The sequence below is a fragment of the Phalacrocorax aristotelis genome, chromosome 2, assembly GCF_949628215.1.
Source record: "Phalacrocorax aristotelis chromosome 2, bGulAri2.1, whole genome shotgun sequence".
NCBI classification, from domain to species: Eukaryota; Metazoa; Chordata; class Aves; order Suliformes; family Phalacrocoracidae; genus Phalacrocorax; species Phalacrocorax aristotelis.
In genome coordinates, this window is record NC_134277.1 from 37,192,239 (window position 1) to 37,204,101 (window position 11,863).

At 41.5% G+C, this 11,863-nt stretch overlaps 1 protein-coding gene and 1 long non-coding RNA gene across 2 annotated transcripts in view; one reads left to right on the top strand and one right to left on the bottom strand.

The window, feature by feature from the left end:
• Positions 1-9,584, top strand: part of SNX10 (sorting nexin 10) — a 38,184-nt gene extending 28,600 nt beyond the window's left edge. Inside the window, exons 6-7 of the mRNA XM_075083106.1 lie at positions 6,582-6,797; positions 7,233-9,584. Of these exons, the coding sequence (XP_074939207.1) occupies positions 6,582-6,797; positions 7,233-7,311 (295 nt within the window). The 3' untranslated portion in view covers positions 7,312-9,584. The remainder of the gene's footprint in view (positions 1-6,581; positions 6,798-7,232) is intronic.
• LOC142052664 (uncharacterized) lies at positions 6,200-11,348 on the bottom strand. The gene is made up of 2 exons (XR_012658937.1): positions 11,213-11,348; positions 6,200-6,739 (listed from the first exon to the last, which is right to left on the bottom strand). It is a non-coding gene; the product is annotated as an uncharacterized LOC142052664 (long non-coding RNA).
• Between the last annotated feature and the right edge of the window lie 515 nt (positions 11,349-11,863).

The following is an 11,863-nucleotide window of genomic DNA, read 5'->3' on the forward strand; positions in this document are numbered from 1 at the left end:
GATGTCCGTAGCTTAAATGTAGCAGAAAATGGCGGCATGTGGAGTGTTTTACCTTGCTGCTGTTAGTCCAGGAGTAGGAAGAGAGGCATCTCTGTTGTAAGGTAATGATTTAAATGTTTGAACTTGGATGCTGTTTAGAAAAGTGTCAGCTTTCTCTCAGCCCTGGGGAATAGTTGGAAGGAATTTTCAGAGATATGATGAATTGGCTTGGCACCTTACGTGCTGTACCATTGCCCTCTGCTGGCTGGCACCTCTGTGCTGCTGCTGCTGCTGCATACAGAAGGGATCTTTTTACTGGCTCAGTGAGCCTGCCATGATGCCTTTTTTTGTTTATTTTTATTCTCTCCCCTTTTTTATGAGTCTGAAACAAAGGTTATGATTTCTTTTTCTGAAATTGTATTTTTGAGCTTCGTTGATGTATACACACACACACACACACTTCAGTGAAGCTCTGGGTCTGGATGCTCCATGTTCTGTAGTGTGGCAATGCCAGGGGAAGCTGGACCTCCCTGGTGTATTAGGAAGGTGGTGGGAAAGGAGCCAGAAAGTAGTTGCGTGGGGTCGTGTAACCCAGAACCGCAAAGCTGAGTACTCCGTTCACCCCAGCAACAATGGCAGTCACTGTGCACAGCCTCACAGCCCTGCTGGTGTTTCTTTGTGACAGCAGGAAGAAGTGGGATTCTAGTGTATGTGGACCTGTCAAGGGCGAGGTTCAGAGGTAGCATTTCTCAAATGCCCACATGCAACACAGGAACACAAGCTCCTCTCTGCACTCAGTGTCTTGTGAAGTTATCGGGATCCAAGCCATCTCTGAAATGGAGTTTACATCTTTCACGGTCTTGGTTTGTGCCCTGTGCCTATTTCTGCGTGAGCGGGTTGCTGCCATCTCTGCCCAGACAGGAGCCACGTACCCGAGGAGTAAGGGTCGAGTGGCTGTAGGCTCTCTGGTATTTAGCTCCTGTCCCTGGAAGCTCCACCATATTGCCTATACGTGGACAGCTATGGAGTTCTCTTGTCCTCCTTCACACATCACTCCAGAATGAGTTACCTCGGGGCAAGGTGCTTACTTAGAGCCTTTGTGAAGCCTCTCCGTGCTGAGCACGGTAGCATGAGAATTAGGCCAACAGCTGGAAACTACAGCAAAACACTAGAGTTTGGTGAGATCTGGAAACAGGTGCCCCATTTTGATTTGGCTTCACTGCACAAATGCAGGGTAAGACCTGCTTGTCTTATAGGTTATTACCTCTGAGTGATGAAGAGCTGTAAAGCTCACTTCTTTTCTGGGCATAATTTAATATTTCAAGAGGCCATTTGCATTAACGGAAGTCAGCTAGCCCCTTTTCAATTATGAATTACATCGTAAGAATAAGAAAAATTATGTGTTTTTCCTGGTAAGTATCCTCATACCTTTGAGGATGTCTGTAAATTCACAGGAGAAGCTTATTCTTAAACTGGAGGTCAAAATTAAAACACTGTCTTATAATATTAAGTTCTGTAAGAACCCCCTTGCTTTCATCCCTTTTTAGCTGCACAGGTTTAACTTCAGGATTTAGATTACCTTTATAGATCATCCCTGCTTGCTTATTAGAAAGCTAATTAACAAAACCATTTTAAATGAAGTTGGGTTCAATCAGTGACACTTTTTTACTGAATACAGTTGGATCTCAAAAAAATTATGTGGTTCAGGAAAAAGGATTAGTCTTCAATTAGTTTTCAAACATGCAGTTTACGCTGGGGTGGAAGACATAGTAGGGGTTTTGGGAAAGGATCTGAGGATTGACAGGAGATGAAGGGCATCCACAGTGTCACTGCTCTAGATGGCTGTGTGTTGGGCTCACTTGATGCCAAACAAGCCACCCAAAACTCGGCTGCCTAAGGCAGAGCCATTCTCTGGAGGTGGCTGGGGTCTTGCCCTCCTCCTCACACCTCCTTACCTTCCCCACCGCAGTCACGCAGGCAGGAGCTGGTGCAGGGTCAGAGGACACTCTCCTGGCGGTGTCTCCACTGGGTGCTCTCTCAGGGATGCAGAAAGCAGGAGACTGGCTCCAAAGGGGGTGGTTGCGAGGTTGCCAGGGCTCAGGCAGGAGCATTGGCAGCCATGGGGCAGGTTGGGATCTCCTCAGACGCATGGTGGCTGCCTCTTCCCAGTGGGAGCCTTGCTAATATTTCCTATCTGGTGAGTGAATAATGCCTAGCAGGCGCGTGTCGCTTAATCCTTTCTTAAACGTATGCATTATCATATGCCCTACAGTTGCTCCGCAGTTGCTCGCGTTCAGTAACGTTTCCTCCTTTACAAAAAATGAAGGAGGGAACACAGCTGGCTTTTTTTAAGAGGAAAGTGGGGCTTTGTTTGCTGTGGGCTGGGGCGAGGGGCTGGATGCTCAATAGAGGGCACCACAGTACAGGCTGTCATCCCCCGCCTCTCAACTCCTGCTGTTTTTCTTCCCCTTACTCTCATGATGTGATGTAAACGGGCAGAGTAAATTTGTCGAAAACAAAATCAGAGTGTTAACCTTCCACACACATGCAAGTGTGCATCTGTCATTGTATTAGGTTACAGTAGATGCAGGAAATCTTTAGTTAGGATTAAGTTGTACTGTTCAGCCATATGTTGTTCTCCTCCAGCAGAACAGTGTATAATATACCTAATAAAATCATGTTGAAGAAAACCAGATTTTGGACCTTGTCCAAATAAGACAAAACACATGTTTTGTCTATTGTAAATGTTCTTGCTGTAACACGGGGAAGGAGAAATACTCCTCATATAGTATCCAGCATTTCCTCAGAAATGACATTTTTTTCTTTTGGTTGTAAAGTGACATTTTTTGGCCCTGCTTCTTTAAAGGTCTAGAGATCACGAGCGTTTACTGAAAGCTTACAAACAAAGATTCCCATGGCCGTGAATAAAAAATTATTTTATTACCACTAATTCAAATGTAGAGCCTTATCCTGCAGCCCCCTTAATCACATAAGTAGTCATTATGCATGTGAGCAATCTGGCCGAGCGGAGTGAGATTTCTGACAAGTAATGACTACTGATGGGATCAAGACTTGCAGGATTTAGCCTTTCGTTCTTATTCCAGGCATGCATAGAAAGTCTGTTGTTCTCTTAAATATGCCCGGTCAGTTTATAGGAATTATCACCATGAGCCATGACTCTTCCATTAGCATGACAGCAGCGAGAGCTGATTTACATCGCCGTAACCGCAGCTTTGCACTGACACTGGCTGTAATAAAACTGTTTGAGAAGCACTGGGAGTGCTACCGCTTGTGTTCAAACTGCGCACGCGTTCAGCCTCTGCTAAGATATCCAAGTATTAATATTATGACACTCCGCCTTTCCTCTTGCCTTTTTAATTTGTTAGGTTGTGGTTTGTAATTTTGATTTTTTTTTTTTTCTTTTTAAAGTTCTTGGAGCCAAATCTATTTTTTAGATGTACAACCCTTCACACAGTGAGTCCCCAGGACAGCGAAAGCCCTGGAGAGTAACTGCTGTACCAACACTTTGTACTACTAGTAACGTCTGGTGACAAATATATGGTTATTTCCTTGAAGAAGGAGTATTTTGAACTGGAAAGTATAACATTTACAGAGAGCACAGAATTTATTTTTCATTTGGATTGCTTGAAGGATGCAATTCAAAAGCAATCTAACCTGTTGGTTCAGATGGGGGGAGGAAAGCAGAAGTTATTTTTTGATTAAAAGAAAGAAGAAATGCTTGAAGGGTATGCCTGGGTGAAACGTGTTCATGTATTTGCTTTCAGGATGGTTTTAAATGGTTTTCAAAATGCATTGAGTGTTTGGTCCCTTCCCCCCTGTGAAAATACACACACACACACACACACACACATATATATATGATTAACTTTATGAACATCTTTCCATTTCTTCACTCCTTTCACCTCCAGATGGCACTATGAAGCAGAAAAGAAAATTACTGTGAAATAATGAGTCCAATGTAAAGTAAAATTGGAAATTGAATTATAGCTGCAGAAAAAGGACAGCAGCCTTGAGGTTCTGATCAGTCTGTACTCTTATCACTTTTGTTTGCTGTTCCATGCGTTAGGTTACTGCCGAGTTAATAACAGTGCTTTAGCAGTTCAAGGCTTAGCAGAATTGTACTGGACATGAAATAAAGCTAAAATGAATTTGTGTCCAATATCATTGACATTAGTGCTCATTACTTCTCTGGTGTAATGCCTCAAACCATCTAAAATCAATTTTAAAGATTACCCATTATTTTATAAAGAAAATAAAATACATTTCAAACAGCAACAGAGCTGTAAGTGTAGTGTAATCTCATGAACAGTTAGTTACTTGTGTTTTCGCTGGTTGGCAGGAAACTTTTGAAGGTACAGCAAGAGGAAAATCTGTGAAACTAAATGCCATGCACAGAATTTAATGTCTTGGCTTTTTGCTGGGTTACTTGGTATTAGACACGCAAATGTTAGAATTGCAGAAATGTGCATCCCGACATTGTGCTCGTAAGCCTGGGAAAAACGGTAACTCTAGTTACTCTACACTAAACCCCAGCATGTTATTTTTGTCTTTTATTTTTTTTTCTTGAAGAGGAAGAAAAGAGGAAGGAGAATATTTACTCCCCCAATTGCATAAACTATAAATGTGGATTTATTGTGTGGAATGATACTTTTTCTTTTGCTTTTTGTTGCAATGTTTGTCTTTGTTTGGAATGTATGTTTATCAAGAGTCAAGGCTGAAATCCTCTTTTAGTGGCCGCTGAATTGATGGCTTTTCAAACTGTATTCAGAGAGCTGTTGCTGTGAAGGTGTGTAGACCTGTAAATTCTGTGTTTTCAATCATTTTTGCATAGCATTTGCTGGCTTCTTTTAGCCTACAAAGAAGTTTTTCTGTATATTAACACACTGCGTGCGTTGATTTTACAGATGTCTCTTTGCTATGTTTATTTTCAAGTAAAATTGTGAGAATTTAGATCAGACTAAAAAGGCTTTCTCTAGGTATGAAAGTGTGCTTATTTTGAACTTCAGTGAAATCTGGTCTGAGACTGAATTTCAAATGCACCTGGTAGATCATTAGGGTCATTGCAGACATTTTCTCATTGGAAGGTGTCAAAGTTTGAGTTATTTGGTTGAGACTGCGTGTGTGTTTACCTAGGCAAACAAAATGTGCATGTACACAAATACCCCGCATTTTCAGTTAGATATCTCTTACTACTTACTTTGGTTTGACAGATTTTTATAGGCTTAGATGAAGCCAGAAATCCTTTAATGTATTTATTAAACTTTATTGTAATGTTGGCCACTTTAGAGAACAGTTTTCAGAACGTATTTCTGTTTTAAAACATTACAGTCCGAACACACCATTAATCTTTCTTGAGAGAAGGAACTAATCAGTTACACTTTTCATTTTAGTCAGAGTACCCACAGAATGCAATATTTCTTTCTGCTCTTACTAGTTCTTACATTAATGTCATCTCTTGTTTCCTATTGCATAGCAATGACTTTTTTGTTAACGACAGTAACCTTAATGGGTGGAAATAGGTAAATGTTGACTCTTAATAATTTTGATTTGTTTGAAGATATTTTAATAATTTTCTGTGGAGCACTGTTTGGCATGGTCATAGCTCTGATGACTTTATTACATGAGTAAAATTACATGTACATATAAAAAAAAGGGTGTCTTGCTAATCATTCTTGGTTCTGTGTATTAAAGAATTCCTTCTTTAGGCAAATTTTGCAGCAAACTTGCCTTTTTTTTTTTTTTCAATATAATGATGAGGATCCTCAATTCTCAGTCCTTGTAAAAGTATCTCTACAACTTTCTGTGTTACTGGAATGTATTGTATTTGTTTACTCTCGCTTGACGTAAGTAAATACTCTGTGCTAAATTTATTTGAAGACTTAATTTAAAATACATCTAAACCAAAGATTAAAATGGACTTTTGAAAAGAATAGATGGAATGAAATAGTATTTAAGATTCCCTGAAAACTCTTTGCAAGTAAATTTAAATCATTGTTCCGTATTTGCATTTTCATTCTAGCTTAAATGTACGCGTATTTGTAAAAGTGGAAATTATTTTGGCTAGTGTTGGCTCTGTTGTTTACAGGTATTTCAAAGTCCTGACGCTGTGTGTGTATGAAGTCCTCTGTCTCTGTGCACACTTCTTTCCCCCTCAAAGAAATTGGTGATTTGTAATTTTTAGAAAAGCTTAGCTATTTAAAAAAAAAAAAAAGTTCTCAAACGGAGACCAAATTTTTGTAAGAGTATACGCCTCCAACTGCCCCAAAATCATTAATTGATCCATGTGGTAATAACAGATGGTTAAATGGAAGAAATGTCCTTGAAGTTATTCTAATAGCAGATGTGCCTAACTATTAGCTTCGTGTTTTTACTCACCTAAAATTCCAAATAATGTAATAAGAAAGTAACACACACCTAATCATTTTAATATGTTCATTACCTTCTGTTACTGATTTAGGATTCATCTGAAAACTTAAAAGCAGGACATCATTTAGAATTTGTTCTGGTAAAACACTTCAGAATATCTACGTGTGTGTGTAAATCTATATAAAAACATTTGACTTCTCTTTTTCTTTTTCCAGGATCCTACAAGATGCATTATTGCTTTCAGACAGTAGGCTTCACCTCTTCTTACAGACTCAGCTAAGCCCAGAAGATATGGAGGCTTGTGTGTCTGGACAGACCAAATATTCTGTCGCTGATGCAATTCATAAGTTCGCCTCTTTGAACAGACGTTTTCCTATAGAAGAGGAAGAGAGAGAAAAAGGAAAAAATGATGTGGACTCTGATTCAGAGAGGTGATTCCTGTATTTCCTTACTTTCCGAGATTATATATACATACATACAGACGCGCATGCTTCACTTTTTTTGTTGATGTAATACTAAGATAATGAAAAAATTAATTGACTGAGATTTTATTGAGCTGTGACAGCTCATCATAGAAGTCTTCACACACACCTCCACACTGAATTAATGAATGCAGTAGAAATTCAATTATCTGCATTCTGATTATGTGAATTTCATTTAGTCAGACTTGAATTATTCGCGTTTAAATTATCTTGCTAAAAAAATATCCAACTGCACTCCAAATGGCTAATTAAAAGTCCAAATTTCCTGTCTCTCTTTGTGACTGGAGATAATTAAAGTTCTCCTCTGTTACTCAGGCTTTGAGTGTGTTGTGAAAACCAATTTCCTCCTCTTATTTTTTTTTTCCCCTCTCCCCTTTTCTGCAGTTCATCCTCCAGGCTCGGACCTAGTGATGACAGCATTGCATGTGGATGTAAAGCAAGCCCAGCTTCTGAAGAACCATGAAAAATCATTCCTGTATTGCTGTCTTAAGGACAGTACAAAGCAGTTTCTACTCTGTTTACTGGTTACGTCTACCACGTAAACACAGCTGGCTGGTAACGCGTACCTAAAAGACACATTATCCATACAACCGTATGTCCTTACAGTATTTTCAGAACAGACCTTGATCCTGTTTCTTTGTTGTTCTATTATGTATGTTGATTCAGGTCTACACGCTACCTATTACATTTAGGTTTTTGTGACTATTAAAATCTCAGCATTGGGCGAGTCATGCTCTGCTGACATGTGTGGCAGTTAAAATACTTCCCTTAGCGAGTGCATGTCTCGGATCTGAAAAATAAAGATAACTTAATTCCTCAGCTTAAAAGTTGGTATAGCATATCAAATATATTCAAAGCATCTTTTTGTAATTTGCATCGGAGAAGTTTCATCTTTAGAAGTCATTTGACATTGGTGATGAAATTACATACCCCACAAGGTACTCACTTTTTAAAGTAGCTCAGCAACATCAGCAAAACAACATTTGTACAAACTATATGCTGCTGACAATTTGAGATATAAATATATCTTCCTCTGGTCTTTCTGTAATGTTTATGGAAAGCTTGGTTTTATCATGCATAAGAACTGAAGGCCAAAATTCCTGAGCGTGGTTGCTTAGAAGTTAGAAATATTAATAAAAATGACATCATTTCTAGGCTTGCTGGAGATTCTCAGTTCCCAGGGAATTACGGATACTTGTTCCCAGTGAAAATCCTGCATGAGGTCCACTGAAACCCATGGCTGAATTTTGCATCGGCCTCGCTAGGGCCAGGATTTCACCCAGCACGTTTAACTTCAGTCATTTATATTTGAAGACACCGGGAGAGATGTTTTAGTTTAGGGGTTTAAATGGAGAGTATCTCCCTGTCTGAGGCGATGATGATGATAATCACATAGCTGTAACACCCTTTACAGGCGTGGACCTTTCCACTCTTTGGGGGTAACAGGAGCTGCTCATTTCACTGTGCCTGTAGTTAACGCGTTGGAATATTGTCATTTTCACAAACAAAAGGCAGGCTTGAACACAACTTCGTAACCACCAACGCTTATTTCGATTAAGCGTCAGTTTTGCTCTTTATTGTTAACAGCAGCTGCGTAGTGTCTTGTCCCAGATTCTGTCAAAGGAATATGTTTCACTGTGGTGTTGTATTTATATTTGACATTTAACTGCTATTAAAAAGAGCTAGGAGGTCTGATCGCCCTAGCAAAACTCCCATTAACTCCAGTGCTGTAGTTACCGGCCTAGAAATGGATTTTTTAAAAATTTTATTTTTTAAGAATTCTGTGGATACATTCAAAGAAGGAGCATTTTAAACCTGTGAATTACAGAAGAATATATTATTAAATGGCCAGATAATAAAGGTTTGCATAGGCATGTGTGGGCATGCTTTTTTTTAAAGCATCCAGCTGGGAATCTGTGTAATTTTAGAAACGTGTTTTAATAGCCTGAGGATAACATCTCTTGGGTAACTACTTTAAGTGACTGTATTTTGTTGATGGTAGCACTTTTATAAGATAAATATCCATGTTTCTTTTTGCTCAGTCTTATTGAATTGCACAAATGTATCTATTCAGGTTCTCAGCTTGTGTGTGAGTTAGCAGCAAAGCTATTTTGATGTAAAAGTGGTAACATTTAATTAAAGCAACAAGTTATCACTGAAGGTAGCTTAAAAAATAGCTGTTATTGCCAGGCAGAGATGTTTGGTAACTTGACTTTTTATTTTTTTTGAGATGGCACATTAAAAGAAAAAATGTTTAGCAAATATATTTAAAAATATAAAACCAAAACCTGGAATAATGTCTGAGAAAGATAGTAACGTTTTTATTTAACACAATCTTAGGGTAGTGGGTTTTTTTGTCTTGTTTTAAAAGAGTGAGCTAAACTGTTGGAGCACTTTACAATTCTGGCCTGCTAACACATCCTCAATATCTGATGAAAATTATAGAAATACAAGGTCTGGAGAGCCTTTGTGGCTGGTTTTTTCATTCTAGGAGCTTATCTGTATGCCAGTGAGTGTTTTCCAAATGAAGATGTTTCTGAAATAAATATTTGTTTTCTCATAGTTCTGTTGTTGTTCTGTTATTTTATTCGTCACCCTGTTCAAAAATTCTAAGACTACTATAACGGAACTTTCTTCCCAGCTTTGACAGAAATATGTTTAAATATTTATCTTTTGAATGTTGTTTGTGTAGCTAGTACTACTGGAATTTTTCTTATTAAAGGGGAAGGAAAAGTATTCTATGCTCTAGTATGTCGTCTTTTTGTATCAGCTGTATGTAACTGCATGTAAATGCTTTAAGACATTTTGTTTAATTTGGAACATTTAAACTTAACTGTTACAAATTTGAATGTAAAAAAAATTTATTTTTAATGTCTTTTGTGACTTCAGTGATTTGGTAATTTTTCAACACTGTGTAATATATTTTGATTCAGTTGACCACTGGTATTTTGATTTTCATTTTTAAATTTTGGATAATGCTAATATTTCCTGCTAGTTTTTTTTTAACCAGGCTAATATCCAGTTTATAATAACCATCTAATTACTATTGCTAATTTATATCTAGCTGCAATAACTCTGCACTCAAAAACTTCACTTTATCTTTTGCTTAGAACTTTACATTCTCATTTTTACAGTGATTTCTTAAAAGCTTTTTAAGTAATTAGAAAGTAGTAACTTGATTTATTTATCTCGTGTTTAAACCTGCCAGTAAGGTTTCCTTTATTTCAATATCCTAATCACTTTATGACCTTCCATATGTAATTACTGTTCAACTAAGTGGTGTTTGGTTTTGGGTTTGTTATTGTTTTTGTAGAAGATAAAAACAAGTGAAAATAAGTCCAGTCATACATGCTGACAAATTATATAAGGTGTAACTTCAGGATACTGTAAGCTGCTACTGGGCAACCTGTTACATACAATGTCATTGAAATAAACTTTAAAGAAAAAGAAAAAAGTTGTCTTTTAAAAAAAATCATTTAAATAGCAGATCAGTTTTATAAGCATTGAGAAAACTTACACTCTCAAATGCCCCACCATGCAACAACACTGCAACATCCGAGTCTTTTTTTTTTTGACATGTGCTATGTTGGATTTTTTTTTTTTTTTCCAGAGCAAAATTTAAATTAGATGTGTACACAGTGTCTGTGCCTTGCTCTGTTGTAAAATACAAGGTACAGATAGAGTCAGCGTGAAGAACACAACTAGTATGTTTTCTGTGCCGTGCCTCTGTGACTGCAGGACTAGGAGCGGTGCAAACGGCCAGGGCGTTTACCTTTCCCCGCTAGCTCTTATTATAATGCTGCAGAAATGTAAATCGTTATTTCCAGTATCAGGTCGATTCTTTTCATGAAAGGCCTAAATGCTTTAGGAAGGACGCGGTTTTCCTCTTCTTCGATGCTAAAAAGTACTCTGTAACGTGCTAAATCGCTTCTTTGCCTTCTGGAATAAAAACCTCTTTAGGAAACAAGTGACCTTATCGCACGGAAATCAAACTTTCTCCTTTGGGGCTTAAACCCCCGAGCTTTTAATTGGCGAGGCAGCCCTAGCACACGCGTGGGTGGGGGTGGGCGCTGTCACTCCGCGGCAGGCGAGCGCTCCCAGGGCTCTGCCCGGCGGCGGCGGCTCCCGCGGGTACCGCGCTTACCGGGGGCGAAGAAAAAAAGGGGAAAAAAATGAAAAAAGAGAGGAGAAGGCAGGCGCAGCATCCCAGGTGGCGCTCCCCGGGAGGCAGGAGCGCCGCTCCCGCCGCCCCCCGCCGCCGCGCCCCGGCCGATCCCCGCGCCCTGTCCCCTCCCGGCCCTGCCCCGCACCGACGAGCGGAGCCGGGCCGGGCGGGGCGGAGCGGAGCGGGGCGAGAGCCTTACCTGGGGCCGCCGCGTCTCCGCTCCGCTCCGCCCGGTCCGGCCCGCCATGGCGGGGGCTGCCGCCCCCCCGGCGCACGGCCCGGGCAGCGGCGGCGGCGGGGTGCGCGCCCCCGCGGGGCGGAGTGCCCGCGCTCGCCGGGGGAGGGGGCGGCTGTCAGGGAGTGAAGCCGCCCGGCCTTGATCCGGTAACTCCGGGCAACAGCAGCCCATGGCAACGGCGGGGGGAGCGGGAGGCGGCGGGGCGGGGCGGGGCGGGGCGGGGCGGGGGGGGGGGGGGCCCTCTCCCGCCGCACCACCCCCGCCCCCCGCCATCCCCGCGCCCACGCGCGGCCGCGGGGGGCGCCAGCGCGGCTCTTCCCGCGGGGGCGGTGCGGAGACCGGATCCGCGCCCCCCGCTCCCCCCCGCCCCCCGCCCCTTTCCCGCGCCCCCCCGCTCGCCGCGCCGCGCCGCCAGGGGGCGCTGTGGCTCAGCGAGAAGCGCGCGGCCGGGCGGGGCGGGGCGGGGCGGGGCGGGGCGGTGACCCCCGCTCTGACAGCGCGCTTCGTGCCCGCCGCTTTCCGCGGGGGCGTGGGGGGTTACCGAGTGTGTTTCGTTTATTTCCTCGGCTTTACCGCTCCCCAGCCCCCCACCCCACCCCCCTTTCCCGGGCC